The 17,161-nt window shown below is 40.4% G+C and overlaps 2 protein-coding genes across 3 annotated transcripts in view; both read left to right on the top strand.

The window, feature by feature from the left end:
* c5 (complement component 5) overlaps positions 1-5,378 on the top strand; it is a 126,793-nt gene extending 121,415 nt beyond the window's left edge. Inside the window, exons 39-41 of the mRNA XM_060841096.1 lie at positions 526-609; positions 2,002-2,137; positions 5,243-5,378. Coding sequence (XP_060697079.1) covers positions 526-609; positions 2,002-2,137; positions 5,243-5,378 — 356 coding nt within the window. The remainder of the gene's footprint in view (positions 1-525; positions 610-2,001; positions 2,138-5,242) is intronic.
* Positions 5,379-15,484: 10,106 nt separating this feature from the next.
* LOC132825872 (TNF receptor-associated factor 2-like) overlaps positions 15,485-17,161 on the top strand; it is a 38,301-nt gene continuing 36,624 nt past the window's right edge. For both annotated transcript variants that reach the window (XM_060841458.1, XM_060841457.1), the window contains exon 1: positions 15,485-15,680. The gene's annotated coding sequence lies outside the window, so the exon portion shown is untranslated. The remainder of the gene's footprint in view (positions 15,681-17,161) is intronic.

Raw genomic sequence — 17,161 nt, 5'->3', positions numbered from 1 at the left:
ATAGTCCCTACTTCCCCTTCTCAAGCATATAATTTCCCATGAGCAGTATAGTTCTCTACAGCTAAATCCTCTTGTGACTAGATTTATATCGTCCTAACTTATGCTAATGAGGGCCTTAATTTCATCCAGGTGAACATGATTTTAAAATTGCATATCTCAGCTGATAGAAATTTCTTCTCAAGGTTAATTAAGATTTTAAAAGTGCAAGGAAAGTCAACCTCTGCAATAATTTATACAGAGGATACATGAGGTAATGGCCACTGTAAAGATGCTTTTACAGCGAGTTTAACAATGTTTAGTTTTAGTTTTGGAGCAACTGATCAAAAGAACTGAACCTGTTCCTTGAGCTCTCAACATGATGACATCCCTTCATCAGTGATCTCGAATGAGACAACTTCAATTCTCTTGATTTATATGGATTTAAACCTAAGTTCTGCATATGCAAGAACATAGTTCCAACTTGTTTAATTTTCTCGCGAATGTCTGATTATTTAAAATAATTGAAACTAATTTTGTTTTATCTAGCCTACAAAGTGCAGATTTTGTCTTCTGAGGAACAGTTTAATTTCATCAAGTACAACGCCACAATTGTGGAAATATTTATGACAGGTTAGTTTTTTTTCCCTGGAAAACATTTGGTCTTTATGTTCACATGACCTTCACTCAACAACCAAAAAAAATCTAGGTGGTTTGCCTGGACCACAAGTTAGCTAATGTCTTTTGATTTCAATAGAGCGATGGTGTGGATGGTATAGTTGAGCTTTGTGTTTTCAGGTTAGGGTGAGGAAAAATCAAATTTTTGAATAGTGTTCAGTGAAGTGGATGAATGCTGCTCCTTGTACAATATTCCACACCAATGTGGTGTAGATCCACTTTTCTGTCTGTCTCCTTTGTGAAAAATCTGTTTAACTGAATTTGAATAAATTTAAAGACCCAACATCAACTATGTTCTGGGGAAGAGAACTTTACTCTCTAATGACCCTTTGAGGAAAAGAAACATTTCTCCTTGATTGTCTTATTCTCAAATTCTAGTTTTAATTTCCTCCACATGAGGAAACATCCTGCTGGTAGTCACCCTGTCCATTCCCTTCAAGATCTCAAGTGAAACAAAGAACTGTGGATGCTGGAGATCTGAAACAAGGAAGTAAATTGCTGGAGAAACTCAGCAGGTTTGGCAGCATCTGCGGGGAGAAAACAGAATTAGAATTTTGAGTCCAGTGACCCTTCATCAGAAGCACTTAAAATATTAACCCTCTTTTCTTCTCAAGATCATATGTTTCAATAAGATTGTCTCTTCCTCCTAAACTCCAATGGCCATATGCCTAACCTTTTCAACCTTCCTCTAACATCCGAATACTCCAGTATGTTGAAAGTTTGAAATAACAATCGAAAGTACTGGAAAAAGAAACTCAGCAGGTCTGACAGCATCTGTGGAGAGTGAACTTCAAATAATATTTCACATTGGATAAGACTTTTCCAGACCAACCAGTATACTTATGCAACTAAGGAAGCATATGTCTAACTTCTCTCCTACAAGATTGACAGTTATCCATGTGAAACATCCTTTTCTTTCCCCACTTATCAGTTTGCAGAATATTTGAGCACACAACCACAACTGCTCTATCTACAGAGACATTACAATTAAGTTTAATTGAATTTGTTCTAGCTCTAAATAATGACTATCAGGCAAGGAAAACGTGTGTGACAAGCATCAACCAGGCATTTGTAAATGTCAATGGTACACAGTGGACAACAATCATGTTATGTGATTCTTTGTTTTTCCTTCAACATTCTAAACCAAAAATAGATTTTAAAAATAATTTCAATCAAGAAACATCTGTATAAAGTCTAGAGACTATTAACATTATTGTTAAGGGTAAGGAATAAAGGAATATTTTATAAGCATTCAAAGCTTAAATTTTCTTGAATTTGTCCATATACTAAGGCTTCAGTTCCAAATACTGTGATACCTGACTAAAACAATGTCTCTTGTTGTTCTAGCTGACGTTGTTGAACAAAATTCAGTTATAACTTTGGTCAAGGAGAACACTTGTTCTGATGTTACCTTGAGTAATGAGCAGACGTACTTAATAATGGGAAAAAATAGCCTGAGATTAAGCTCATCAAGTACATTTATGTAAGTAAGCCATAGTTTTGATGACTTGATCACTATTTCCTAATGTGTTCTATGATGAAGAGTATAATTTTTGCATCATTTTTGAAATTTGTTTTTCCAGATGGATTCAGGTAGGTATTGGTTACTTCTGTGAAAGATTTACTTAAACAAGGTCAGAAAGTTCTTCCAGAACAGTGATTTAAATCCAATATTGTGGCCCTGTGGAAAATAATGTTTAGGCTGTAAGGTTTACATCAGGTAGAGTGAACAATTAAGGTCATCAGTTAAGTTTTCAGTTGAGAAGCATCTCGGATGAGCAAGTTTTTTTTAAAAATTCAATTCAAAAGACACTCCTGTTAAGTTTAGAAACAAGTGTGGTTTCTCTCCTAGAAAAAAGATTCGGGATAATTCAGTGAACAAGTTACCTCTGCAGAAGAGTTCAGTTTGTGAGAGTTCCAAACTTGGTAAAATTGGTTAGAAGTCTGCAGGTCATTAGAACTGAGAAAGTTTAGATTCTGAAATTCGTGAAACAGTTCATGTCCACAGACTACAGAACAGAACCAGATAACTAGAACTCAAAGAGGGTAACAATTTCTCTGGACTCAAGTCTTGTAATGGTTAGTGTCGGGAAACAAGTTAGACTTTGTTTTATGCTATGTTCCATATTTTAATGTCTTTTTTTAAATGTCTTATTTTGTGAAATAACCTTCAGTTCTTTTGTTAAACATGTATGATCTATCAGGCTAGATTTCAATTTGGAATATGACTTGTCTAGTAATATAATCAACTATGATCAATTCTACCTTTTCAAATATCCAATATTAGTAGCTCAGTTCACTGTGGAAGCATTTTTTTACTTCACGGTAGCATGGCTAATTTTTCTCCTTTTGGTTTTATCAATATTAAAAATATATCCTTTTCTTCAAATTGTGTTTATTATGGGTCCATGCTAGTTAAATTCTGATATTTTAAATTAATCTAGAAAACTAAGTGTCCTTTCCCAAAGATGTTGGTTGAAATATTAAATATTTCCATAATTAAATGTATTAGATGTTATTGTATATTGCATTCATAATTATATCTCATATCACAACAGTAAATTTTGTTTTCATGATTGAACATTATCTGAAGTACTATTATGCCATGAATTAATTAATAGGCAGGAATATTGTAAGTAAGTCAATTGAAGCAGCATGTTAAATTGTGATGAACCGCAATTGGCTTATACTCAGCTTTTTATTCCCACATAAATGCTGAAGAAACTCAGCTGTTGCAGTGTTGTTTTTGTAGCATTTTTGAACAACGGTGTCACATTAGCAGTTCTTCTGTCTTCTTGCACAATCTCAGAATCTAAGGAGGAGTTGGCTAACGTCTCTGTAGTATCCACTTTTCCCCACTATTCTTGACTGTATGTGATTTGTTTCTTGTGACAAGAAGATCCAGTCTTTCTTTTGCTACTGCATGGTGTGTAGTTCATCCAGTGTCAATGATTTTACAAAGACTTAACAAGCAGAAACATCATGGGGGGAAGAGCTGGGGTCTGAGGAGGAAATCAAAAACATGAGCAGGATGTGATGTACCTCTGACTGGAACCTGTCTGGGCACTTTGCAGCCTATAGGGGACCATCCTTGCAAAAACATTTCCCACTGCTCTCGCTCCTCCCAGGGTCCTGTCCATCTGACTCTGGCAACACCTGTGTCCAGGTGCCTTCTTCCGATGGCGTTCATGCTGCTGCTGCCCCACACTTGGTATAGTCCCAGCAGTAGCCATCACTCCTGACAATGCAGCTGAGACTGGCAAGCTGCCAGCCAGCCTATTAGCTAGCTTCTTTGGAGGCAGGAACTTGTGCCTTAAAAGGCCAGGAGACACAAAACAGCTAATTAAACCTTTGATGAGCATAACATCAGTTGCAGGGTTGCTCAGCAACAAACACCCTATATATTAAATGCAGCTGACAAGGATCTTACCCATCAGGCTAGAGAACCAGTAGTCACCACACATGGCCACTTTTTGGGAAAGCTGGGCGCAGTGTGCCATGCAGAAATTTAGTGGACAGCAGCAGGCCTTCCCTGGGATACGGGCCATTAGGGGTTAAAGTTTTGAGTGCCAAGAGCTGCCAAGCAATCAGAGGCCAGTCCCTTTTGATTTGCTTGACAACACCTCCGACAAAGTACTGGCTGCTGCTGATATGGCACTCACTTTAGACCCAGGATTAAGAATGAATCTAGGCACAAGTGAGTGATGACAGGAGCAGGTCTCAGGATAGGGTTGCAGGAAGAGTTTGGAGGGGCTTCAGCAGCAATGGCAGTGGGGTGCTGTCAGTGAGTGAGCCTGCCCTTCCTGATGCTGTGTTCCCAATTTGCTTTTATATAAGAAATCCTTCCTCCCTCCACCATGGAAGCCCACAAGCAACCCAACATGGTTTTCTTTTCTGGCTTCCTGCATAGTGAGTCTCCCATCCATTGCTGGGTGAATACCAACAGCAATAGGTTGAGGCCCCTAAAATGGGCAATAATTAAACACCTCAAATGTTCACAGAGCAGGAAGGATGTCCATTGGCTTGATCTGGCCAAAGGTGGAAAAGCTGAGGAGTGCTGTCCTGCTATCTGCCCATCAAATTAATTTCCCTTACCATGAAACTCACATGGGCGAGGGCAACAATCCACCCAAGTGCCTCATTTTTCACATGATTTTAGCAGTGATTTGTTTCTTGGGCGAAGATAAAGTACTCATTTAGTACTTCAATCATGTCCTCTGCTCCCATGCCTTTATCCCTTTTAAGTTGCTAATCAACGCCACTCATTTTATTATTGTTGTACAATTGCAATGTCCACAGAAGGTATTTGTTTCCCTTTTTATATTAGCTGTCAGTCTCTTGTCATATTGTCTGTTTGTTTCTGCTATTTCTTTTCTGAAATCTAAAATAAACCCGGCTTCTCACTTGTATTATCAACTTGACATCTGTTTTATGTGTCCTTCCTCTCCTTCATCTTCCCTTATCATTTTTATCATTCATGAAACTCTATCTTTGAAAATGTCATCACTGTAGTTTGTTGGTGCCATAAATAATGTTGTGCATTACAAAGCATTTCAAACATTGCAGTGTTTTTGTATTTTCTTATTAGGTATGAATATCCTTTGGATTCATCCAACTGGATAGAAATGTGGCCTTCTGAGAAAGAATGTTCTGAAGAAGCATGTAGAATCTTCCTCCAGCAAATGGAAGATTTTTCAATTGGTCTTTTAATAAATGGATGTTAATGGATATGAACGTTAACAGATATGGAAATAGGATGGATGTATGTTTGAATCTAAAATCACTTTTTATATCACTGTAATCATGTTCTATTACTGGTTTTGTGCTAAAATTGTAACCATTTACAGAATATGTTCTTTTAATAGTGCTCCATGTATTTGGTTTATTCCTGTAAAAAAGAAGTCTGACAAGTCTACAGTGGAATAAAATTATTTGCAAATGATTACATCTTTCAGGCCATAATTTGATCAGAAGAGATTCTACATTGGTAAAAATCTTTATACAAAGTGACTAAATGTTTTCATTAATGTTTTCATGAACTACTTCTCGGATTTAGTAGTAAAATGTACATTGTTCAACCTTCATAATGTAAACTTGTTGGCTTCAGGAAAATAGCTCTAAGAAGTTCATCGATATTGGCATTAACACAACCAAATTAACATAAAAGAAACATTTGTTCTGTTCAATGGCCGATAATGATTCATTACATTATTATTTTCAATGTAATATGAATAATCAAAATTTGTTTTAATATTATTTTCTGATTAAATTGACTACATTTTACTCTGGAGTTTCTTTTTCACTGCTTTAATTTGTCAAAGTATGAGATAAGTCAGATATTTTGTGTCTCTGTCTCTGCTCAAGTGCTAGGAGTGGGAAGTAAATTTCCTTATTCTTTCCAAGACCTAGGAATACCTACATTTTCTAGTTTCGGTTGCTGGGGAGAGTTGAAGCATACTAATGCAGATGGACGAACAACCATCAGCAGGAAAGCTACAAGTCAGACCTCCAGGATCAGAACCTGATGGTTACCCATCTAGATCCTCAGTTAACAGCAGATATTTTGTGTTTGGCCCACATTCAAGACATCTGTCTTCCTCTGGTTTCCATGAAATTGTTCATCACCTCCAAAGCCAGTGTTTAAACCTTTTACTTGAAGATGCAAGTTTGAAAAAGATGTATAGGACCATGCTCAGTTTGGAATATATTTAAGTGACAATCATTTCCTGAAATAACTCATACTTGGACATAGCCCAAACTGTGAGGTCATAAACTGATGTGTGCCTGTAGGGATCGTAACCTATATAAATAGAAATAAGATTGTGACTATTATCATAACTATTATAAAGTTTTTATCTTGTTTTATTCGTTCACAGGATATGTGGGTCACTGGCTAGGCCAGCATTTAATGCCTATCTCTACTTGGCCTGGAGATGGCGGTGCAATGCTGCTTTCTTGCCCATGGAGTCCTTGGAGTGTTGGTAGACTGTGTTGTTAGAAAGGGATTTCTGCAATTTTGACCCAGCATCCGTGAAGGAATAGCAGTATGGGTTCAGGTGAGGACAGATTGCGCATTGGAGGGAAACTTGCAAGCAGTGGCTTTCCCATGTATCTGCTGTCCCTGTTCTTGTACAATGTGCAGGTTTGAAGGGTGCTGTCTAAGGAGCCTTGCTGAGTTGTTGTTGTGCACCTTGTAGATGGTACACATTTCTGCCACTATATAGCGATGGTGGAGTGAGTATATGCTGAAGGTGATAGATAAGTTGCCAATTAAATAAGGGAGAAAGTGGGGACTGCAGATGCTGGAGATCAGCGTCAAAGAGTGTGGTGCTGGAAAAGCGCAGCTGGTCAGGGAGCATCCGGAGAGCCGGAGAGAGTCGATGTTTAGAGCATAAGCTCCAACCACACGGGATCAATGTGGATTTCACCAGTTTCCTCATTTCCCCTCTCTTCAAACTGCCCCCCCCCCCCCCACCCCATCCCACATCCAACCTTCCAACTCGGCACCACACTCTTGACTTGTCCTACTTGATCATCTTCCTTCCGACCTATCCACTCCACCCTCCTCTACAACCTATCACCTTCACTCCCAACTTCATCCATCTATCGCATCCTCAGCTACCTTTCCCCCAGCCTCACCCTCCTCCCATTTATCTCTCAGCCCTCTGGGCCACCCCTCATTCCTGATGAAGAGCTTATGCTCGAAACATTGATTCTCTTGCTTCTTGGATGCAGCCTGATTGGCTGTGCTTTTCCAGCACCACACTCTTTGACTGCCAATTAAATAAGTTGCTTTTCCTGGATGATGTTGAGCTGCTTGTGTTGATTGAGCTGCACTTATCCAGGGAAGTGGGTAATAATTTGTCATGCTTCTGACTTGTGCTTTGTAGATGGTACATAGGCTTTGAGAAGACAGGAGTTGAATTACCTACTGCAGAGTTCCTCTGACCTGCTGTTGTAACTACAGTCTTTATGTCATAGCCATAGAATCATAGAGATGTACAGCATGGAAACAGACCCTTTGGTCCAACCTGTCCATGCTGTCCAGATATCCCAACCCAATCTAGTCCAACCTGCCAGCACCCGGCCCTTATCCCTCCAAACCCTTCTTATTCATATACCCATCCAAATGCTCCTTAAAGGTTGCAATTGTACCAGCCTCCACCACTTCCTGCGGCAGTTCATTCCATACCCGCACCACCCTCTGTGTGAAAATGTTGCCCCTTAGGTGTCTTTTATATCTTTCCCTTCTTGCCCTAAACCTATGCCCTCTGGTTATAGACTCCCCAATCCTAGGGAAAAGACTTTGTCCATAAAGTCACGCCTCAGCCTCTGATGCTCCAGGGAAAACAGCCCCAGCCTGTTCAGCCTCTCCCTATAGCTCAGATCCTCGAACCCTGACAACATCCTTGTAAATCTTTTCGGAACCCTTTCACGTTTCACAACATCTTTCCGATAGGAAGGAGACCAGAATCGCATGCAATATTCCAACAGTGGCCTAACCAATGTCCTGTACAGCTGCAACATGACCTCCCAACTCCTATACTCAATACTCTGACAAATAAAGAAAAGCATACCAAACACATTCTTCACTATCCTATCTACCTGCGACTCCATGTTCAAGGAGCTATGAACTCCAAGGTCTCTTTTTTTTTCAGCAAAACTCCCTCGGACCTTACCATTAAGTGTATACATCCTGCTAGGATTTGCTTTCCCAAAATGCAGCACCTCACATTTATCTGAATTAAACTCCATCTGCCACTTCTCAGCCCATTGGCCCTTCTGGTCAAGATCCTGTTGTAATCTGAGGTAACTCTCTTCGCTGTCCATGACCCCTCCAATTTTGGTGTCATCTGCAAACTTACTAACTGTACCTCTTATGCTTGCATCCAAATCATTTATATAAGTAACAAAAAGTAGAGGACCCAGCACCAATCCTTGTGGCACTCCACCGGTCACAGGCCTCCAGTCTGAAAAATGACCCTCCACCACCACCCTCTGTCTTCTACCTTTGAACCAGTTCTGTATCCAAATGGCTAGTTCTCCCTGTATTCTGTGAGATCTAACCTTGCTAATCAGTCTCCCATGGGGAACCTTGTCAAACGCCTTACTGAAGTCCATATAGGTCACATCTACTTCTCTGCCCTCATCAATCCTCTTTGTTACTTCTTCAAAAAACTAAACCAAGTTTGTGAGACATGATTTCCCACGCACAAAGCCATGTTGACTATCCCTAATCAGTTCTTGCCTTTCCAAATACATGTGCATCCTGTCCCTCAGGATTCCCTCCAACAACTTGCCCACCACCGACATCAGGCTCACCGGTCTATAGTTCCCTGGATTGTCCTTACAACCCTTCTTAAACAGTGGCACCACATTAGCCAACCTCCAGTCTTCTGGCACTTTACCTGTGACTATTGATGATACAAATACCTCAGCAAGAGGCCCAGCAATCACTTCTCCAGCTTCCCACAGAGTTCTCGGGAACACCTGATCAGGTCCTGGGGATTTATCCACCTTTATGCATTTCAAGACATCCAGCACTTCCTCCTCTGTAATTTGGACACTTTGCAAGATGCCACCATCTATTTCCCTGTAGTCTATATCTTCCATATCCTTTTCCACAGTAAATACTGATGCAAAATACTCATTTAGTATCTCCCCCATTTTCTGCGGCTCCACACAAAAGCCGCCTTGCTGATCTTTGAGGGGGCCTATTCTCTCCCTAGTTACCCTTTTGTCCTTAATGTATTTGTAAAAACTCTTTGGATTCTCCTTAATTCTATTTGCCAAAGCTATCTCATGTCCACTTTTTGCTCTCCTGATTTCCCTCTTAAGTATATTCCTACTGCCTTTATACTCTAAGGATTCACTTGATCTATCCTGTCTATACCTTACATATGCTTTCTTCTTTTTCTCAACCAAACACTCAGTTTCTTTAGTTATCCAGCATTCCCTATCCCTACCATCCTTTCCTTTCACCCTAAAAGGAATACTTTATCTGGATTCTCGATTTCTCATTTCTGAAGGCTTCCCATTTTCCAGCTGTCCCTTTTACCTGTGAACATCTGCCCCCAATCAGCTTTTGAAAGTTCTTGCCTCATACTGTCAAAATTGGCCTCTCTCCAATTTAGAACTTCAACTTTTGGGCAGCACGGTGGCACAGTGGTTAGCACTGCTGCCTCACAACGCCTGTAGACCCGGGTTCAATTCCCGACTCAGGCGACTGACTGTGTGGAGTTTGCACGTTCTCCCCGTGTCTGCGTGGGTTTCCTCCGGGTGCTCCGGTTTCCTCCCACAGTCCAAAGATGTGCGGGTCAGGTGAATTGGCTAAGCTAAATTGCCCGTAGTGTTAGGTAAGGGGTAAATGTAGGGGTATGGGTGGGTTGCGCTTCAGCGGGTCGGTGTGGACTTGTTGGGCCGAAGGGCCTGTTTCCACACTGTAAGTCTAATCTAATCTGGTCTATCCTTTTCCATCACTATTTTAAATCTAATAGAATTGTGGTCACTGGCCCCAAAGTGCTCCCCCACTGACACCTCAGTCACCTGCCCTGCCTTATTTCCCAAGAGTAGGTCAAGTTTTGCACCTTCTCTCGTAGGTACTGAATCAGAAAATTGTCTTGTACACACTTAACAAATGCGCTTCGATCTAAACCTTTAACACAATAACAGTCCCAGTCTATGTTTGGAAAGTTAAAATCCTTTACCACAGTCACCCTATTATTCTTACAGATAGCTAAGATTCCTTACAAATTTGTTTCTCAATTTCCCTCTGATTATTAGGAGGTCAATAGTACAATCGCAATAAGGTGATCATCCCTTTCTTATTTCTCAGTTCCATCCTTCCTGCAGCATTTATATCCTGGAACCTTAAGCTGCCAGTCCTGCCCATTCCTGAGCCATGTTTCTGTAATTGCTATGATATCCCAGTCCCATGTTCCTAACCATGCCCTGAGTTCATCTGCCTTCCCTGTTGGGCCCTTTGCATTGAATGAAATGCAATTTAATTTGTCGGTCCTACCTTGTCCCTGCCTGCCCTGACTGTTTGACTCGCTTCTGTTCTCAATTGTATCAATCTCCTATTGATCTCTTTCCTCACTATCTCCCTGGGTCCCACACCACTGCAAAGGCAGTGTCAGTTTCTTTCTTTCTCTCTCTCTCTCTCTCTCTCCTGCACTGACCTCACCTCACTATGTGCTTCCTTTGTCTGTTCTTTTCCCTTACAAAACTGCTGTTGTTTTGACACTTTTGGGAAAAAAAATGCAACAGCATGTAAAACAGTAATTGCTGCATCCGGAATTCGAGGAAATCTCCTCCAACATGTAAAATACCTCAAAAAAGGAGCAGCTGTTATAGCCAGAAATTTTTCTTGTCCTCCATCTTGGAGTACCCAGAATTCTGTGACTGGTTCACTTTAGTTTTTGGTCAATAATAATACCCAGGATGTTGGTAGTGGCGTGGATGACTTAGCAAGGATCATCGGTCAGTTTATATCTTGTTAGAGGAGGTCATTGCCTCATATTTGTGTAGCATGAATGTTGCTTGCTGCTTACCAGTCCAAGCTTGCGTGTAATTCAAGTTTTGCTGCATTTAGACACACACTGCTTCAGTATCTGAGGAGTAGCAAATGATGCTGAATATTGTGCAATCATCAGTAAACATCCCAACTTCTGACCTTATGAAGCAGCTGAAGATGTTTGGGCCAGGATACTACTTTGAGAAGATGTCCTGTGGCTTAGTTGATTGACCATCGATAACCACCACCACCTTCCTTGTGTTAGATATGACTGTAATTAGTAAAGAATTTTCTGCCAATTCCCACGGCCTCCAGTTTTATTTGGTCTCCTTGATACCCAAACCAGTCAAATGCTGCCTTCATATCAAGGCCGGAACATTAACTCTCTTGAGTTTAACTTTTTGTTTACGTTTGGATCAAGGCCAGTGTAAGATCAGCTGGTAGAGCATCAATGAAGATATACCATCAATGACACCTTTAACCACTTATTGATGATTGAGCTTAGAGTGCAGTAACTGTCTGGGCTGGAGTTGTCCTGCATTTATGGACAGAACATAGATGAAGAATTTTACACATTTCTGATTAGATTCCAATGTTGTAATTGTATTGGAACAGCTTGGCTCAAGGTGCAACTAATTATGGAGCACAAATCTTGAGTATTATTGACAGAATATTGTCAAGGGCCATTATCTTTACAATATTGAATGACTTCAGCCATTTCTTGCTATAAAGTGAATTGCATTTGCTGAAGACTTGCATCTGTGATGGTAGGTACCTCTCAGGGACGCAGAAATGGATCATCCATTCAACACGTGGCTGAAGATAGATATAAATGTTTCATCCTTATCTTTTGCAATGTGCTGGGCACCATCATTGAGGATGGGGATATTTATCTCTGCTGAAGAGAGTTGTTTAATGGTCTACCACCATTCGTGACCGGACGTGATAGGACTGTGGAGTTTAGATAAGATCCATTGGTTGTCAGGTCACTTATTTCTGTAAGTAGTTTTGTAGTAGCTTCACAAGGTTGACACCTCATTTTTAGATATGCTAGTGCTGTTCCTGGCATGTACTCTTCATTGCATCAGGGTTTATCTCCAGCTTGGTGATAATGGAGAATGGAGAAAATCACTGTTTACAGATTGTAGTTGAGTACAGTTCTGCTGTATGGTAGGTGGTAACCTGCAGGAAATTTCCTTTCCCATGTTTGACCTCATGCCATTAGATGACATGGGGCTCAGAGTCATTGGTGACAATTCCCAAAGCGACTCCCACACCTCCCATCTCCCAACTGCATACTGATGCCCTACCCTAGTTATTTAATTGGGGTACCATCAATATATACTATACCCAAAGATAGGCCATAATAAATGTTTCTTACAGTAAGTGAGATTGAAGTGGTATTCATACCAAAGGACTAGTCAGGATCTTGTTCCACATGGAGAAGCATGGTGTTGATTTCCTCTGTCTATTTTATCAACTTATTTGTCAGTCCCCTTCATTATCTCTCCTTCTTAGTATCATCATCTTCCTCAGGCTATGGTCTCCTCAGGTGGGTTTGTTGGATTTGCAGGAGAGATGGTTCAAGATGAAACTAGGTCTGAATCACCCCTTAGAGTTAAGGAATCAGAGAAGGATGCTTGCTGCTTCAGAAGGGTACAACATTGGCTAGGTTGATATACAGCCATTAATATACAGCCATTAATATTGTACAGGCAATGTGTAGGATCAGAACCACTTAATGAGACTTCATAAAATGTGAAAAATAACCTCAAACCTCCGTGAGTGATGCAAATAAAAACTCTGCACAAATACAGAAGGATTCAATTCAGACTGTGACTCAGCATGAAATTCAACATGATGTGACTGCTATCATGGGACAATGATCCAGGAAAATGCCGTTATTGGCCGTTTCCTCACGCAATCAAGAGATTGATTACCTCATACAATACTGCTGGAATTTTGCCATTGGCACTGCAGTGAGCTCCCTTTGAGGAGGGAAATGGATAATACAATTTTTTGTTGTTGTGGTTCTGTTCGCCGAGCTGGAAGTTTTTGCTGCAAACGTTTCGTTCCCTGGCTAGGGAACATCATCAGTGCTATTGGAGCCTCCTGTGAAGCGCTGCTTTGATGTTTCTTCTGGTATTTATAGTGGTTTGTTCTTGCCGCTTCTGGGTGTCAGTTTCAGCTGGAGTAGTTTGTATGTGGAGTCCAGGTCGATGTGTCTGTTGATGGATGTTCTTGCCGTTTCCGGGTGTCAATTTCAGCTGTAGTGGTTTGTATATGGGGTCCAGGTCTATGTGTCTGTTAATGGAGTTTGTGGATGAATGCCATGCCTCTAAGAATTCCCTGGCTGTTCTCTGTCTGGCTTGTCCTATGATGGTAGTGTTTTCCCAGTCAAATTCATGTTCCTGGTTGCCTGAGTGTATGGCTACTAGAGATAGCTGGTCGTGTCGTTTTGTGGCTAGCTGATGTTCATGGATGCGGATTGTTAGCTGTCTTCCTGTTTGTCCTATATAGTGTTTTGTGCAGTCCTTGCATGGTATTTTGTAGACTACGTTAGTTTGGCTCGTGCTGGCTATTGGGTCCTTTGTTCTAGTGAGTTGTTATCTGAGTGTGGAAGTTGGCTTGTGTACTGTTATGAGTCCTAAGGGTCGCAGTAGTCTGGCTGTCAGTTCTGAGACGCTCCTGACGTATGGTAGTGTGGCTAGTCCTTTTGGTTGTGGCATGTCCTCGTTCCGTGGTCTTTCTCTTAGGCATCTGGTGATAAAGTTGCGTGGGTATCCGTTTTTGGCGAATACCTTGTATAGGTGTTCCTCTTCCTCTTTTCGTAGTTCTGGTGTACTGCAGTGAGCTCCCTTTGAGGAGGGAAATGGATAATACAATGTTTTGTCCATTGGGGGCTAGGTTCTATTGCCATGCCATCACCAACAGCAGGAGAGATGTTTAGATCCAAATGAATTGATTGTGTTTGATTATTTTCTTCATGGAAAAGGACTACATTGTTTCACTGAACATATTCAGCTGGACTGTTTGTGATACACACTCAAGAAAATGAACTCTAAGACATTCTGATCAATTGAAAATGTTTGATGTGATGTGTTTGATATGAATCATTATAAAAGGGGACAAAATTAAAGCAAATTTATTGTAGAAGAAGGCTTAGGATCAGTCAGTCTGATTCAGGCCCACAATTAATGGTTGACTGATCAGTCCTGTTGAGAATTGTAGGTGTTCCAGTCAAATCATAGTGATCTTAGTCTGGAAGGGTTGCAGACACGAAGAAGATTCAGGGTCAGTCAACCTGGCAAATGGACCTATAGTTCTCACCAGGAGGATCAACCATATGGAGGGTTGTAAGTTCTCAGGAATTTCCTATTCCTTGGATGCTGCCTGACCTGCTGTGCTTTAACCAGCAACACATGTTCAAATCTGAGGAGCACTGGGCGTGAAAAGTTAAGGTAATCTAAAGGTAACAGACAAATCCAGGGGGTTTGGGTCTGAATTAAGTAAGGGTTGGGACAGAGAGTAAAGCTTTGCCTGTGGCTTTTCAAAAAGATTTTTTTCAAATACGTCCTGGTGACTTTTTTTTATTGTGGGTGCCAAGGTTAAATTATGGAGGGATTTAAATCGGACAAACCACTCTAGATATAATATCATTTACACAAGGTTGGAGGCTCTGTATCAGAGCATTGGGGGTTTACTCTAATAAACAAGTTTGTGAATGAGTCTTTGTGAATTTTGTTTTTAATAAACTCCTAAAATCTAAGATCCACTATAAGAGGGAACAGGAACTGCTTCCAAATATGTCCCTGACCTCAAAGAAAAGAACAAAGTACCTCCACAGCAAAGGGAGATGTTGATGTTGATCCCTCAAGTTCCCTGATCTTGTGCTCAATTTTCACCAGCAACAAACATGAATTCGGTGAAACTGAGTAATTGAGGGCAGTTACTTAGGTGGCATTGAATAGTTGATGAAATGAATCTGGCAATAATCACCTTAATAAAGTAGAGCAAAGGGTTTTAAAATAACATATGCAAATAAGTGTTGTTAAGGGAAATGGCACTGCTGTAAGATTTCTTACCTTGAACCAGGCTTTTTTTTGTTAATGGTCAGTTGCACTGTAATTTTGAAAATAGGAACATCGGTAATGAGTTCGAACAAATGATGCATCTCTATGCATCGTGTCCTAAACCTTCAGTATTGTTCGAAGTCATGAGGCAGTGAGAAGTCTGAGTGATATACAGTGAGTTATTTCACAATTTTTCCCACAGTTCCGCATTTGGCAGGTAAATAATCTGCTGTTGGATCAGAAGCCAATGGCGACTGTTGTTATTGCGGTGGAGGCATGTGATGTGGGGGAATTCCGCAGACTGGGTGCCGATATTCTTCTCGACAAACTACAAGTTGAGTTTTGCTCTCATGGTTTTCACAGATTAGACGCAGTTCTAAGAAAGCAAAAGGCTACTTCTAGCCCCAGAAACTTTGAAAAGCAAGCACGACTGTTTCGTAAGTAATCCATTTTGCATATACTTTGTAAAACAAACAATGACAGCTCAACCCATTGCGAAACAGTTTTTATTACGTCGTACCATCCATCGATATAATCTATCCGCAGTATCTCCTAACTGTAGTTACACTGAGATAAAAAAAATTGTAAATTATACAACAGTGCTCAGCTCAGTAAGAGAAGCTACAACTTTGAGTTACAACTGTTTTGTAATGATCTCTGAACCTTAAAGTCAACCGTTAATCGCGGAACTATTCCAGAGTGTGGTATTTTTAATTCAAAATGTGATGTTCCCAATTCTTTGCAAAATAACGATCATTGCCTCGGTTATTGTTCAGTGTATTCCAAGTTGTTTTGCAATGACGCTTTACACGCAGATTAAGAAACGTGACAACTGTGAAAGATAGTGGACATCAATTTTATGAGTACTCGCTATTGCAATGGCCAGGTTTCCTGTTTCAGATCTCTCTCCCATGTGTCGTTTAAATGTTGGTGATTTGCCTACTGTCTCGTTTCCTGCTATCCTTAGACTAATTTCTTCGTCCACAACTTGTCTTCATGTCGAGAAAGTTCTTTCCAGGGTCAAGATACAGTTTGTCTGGTTTGGACATAAACACAAAAATGCTGGAGAAACTCAGCAGATCTGGCAGCACCTGCGGAGAGAGAAATCCAGCTGATGTTTTGATTCCAGTATAAGTTTTTCTGGCGTGTTGTGTGAGTTTAGATTTCCAGCATTCCATGTATTTTGCTTTTATTTAAATTGGATATAATCTTATTTGGCAATCTTTTACCAGGCCAGGCTCTTGTGATGCAATGGTAGTGCCTCTTCCTCTGAGCCAGGAGGCCTGGTTTCAAGTCCTACCTGGTCCAGCAGTGTGTCATAACATCTCTGAACAGGCTGCTTAGAAATATCGACGTTGGATAGTGTGATCAAACATATGTATATCTGCAACTCTTCCTACCCTCTGGGAAGTTAATTCCAGACTTTAGTCTATAAAATGTGTTGAAGCCTTGAGTCGCATTTGGTTGTATTTGTGAGGACAAGTAAGTGACCTCAGACCCTGTCTATGTCTAGTGGACATTTACAAGCTTGTTGGGATCACACGTTTTCCAATAGAGGGTTATAATATGTTAAAAAGTTTAATTTGATCTTTGGCAACATTTTTGACTAGTGTTAAATTTCGTATTCCTTCTGTCAAAAATATCAACAGTTCATAGTAATTTGTACAATATTTAAGTAATATATTTTTAAATATATTAATCATTGAAAATTTGCAGCAAAGAAGATGATTTGACCCATCAAGTCCATGCCCATTCTCCGGAAAAGCAAAGCCAGTTCCAATCCCCTAAGCCTTTTTTGCGTTCACCTGCAATTTTTTTTTCTTTTTAGATACTTATTTAGTTTCAAAAAACATGATAGGTTCAATCTCTAGTAGATTCTCAGGCAGCCATTCTAGATCCTAATCACACACCACACAAA

Source organism: Hemiscyllium ocellatum, chromosome 21, assembly GCF_020745735.1.
Source record: "Hemiscyllium ocellatum isolate sHemOce1 chromosome 21, sHemOce1.pat.X.cur, whole genome shotgun sequence".
Lineage (NCBI taxonomy): Eukaryota > Metazoa > Chordata > Chondrichthyes > Orectolobiformes > Hemiscylliidae > Hemiscyllium > Hemiscyllium ocellatum.
The sequence above is the reverse complement of the archived record's forward strand: the minus strand, read 5'-3'. Positions and strand labels throughout refer to the sequence as shown.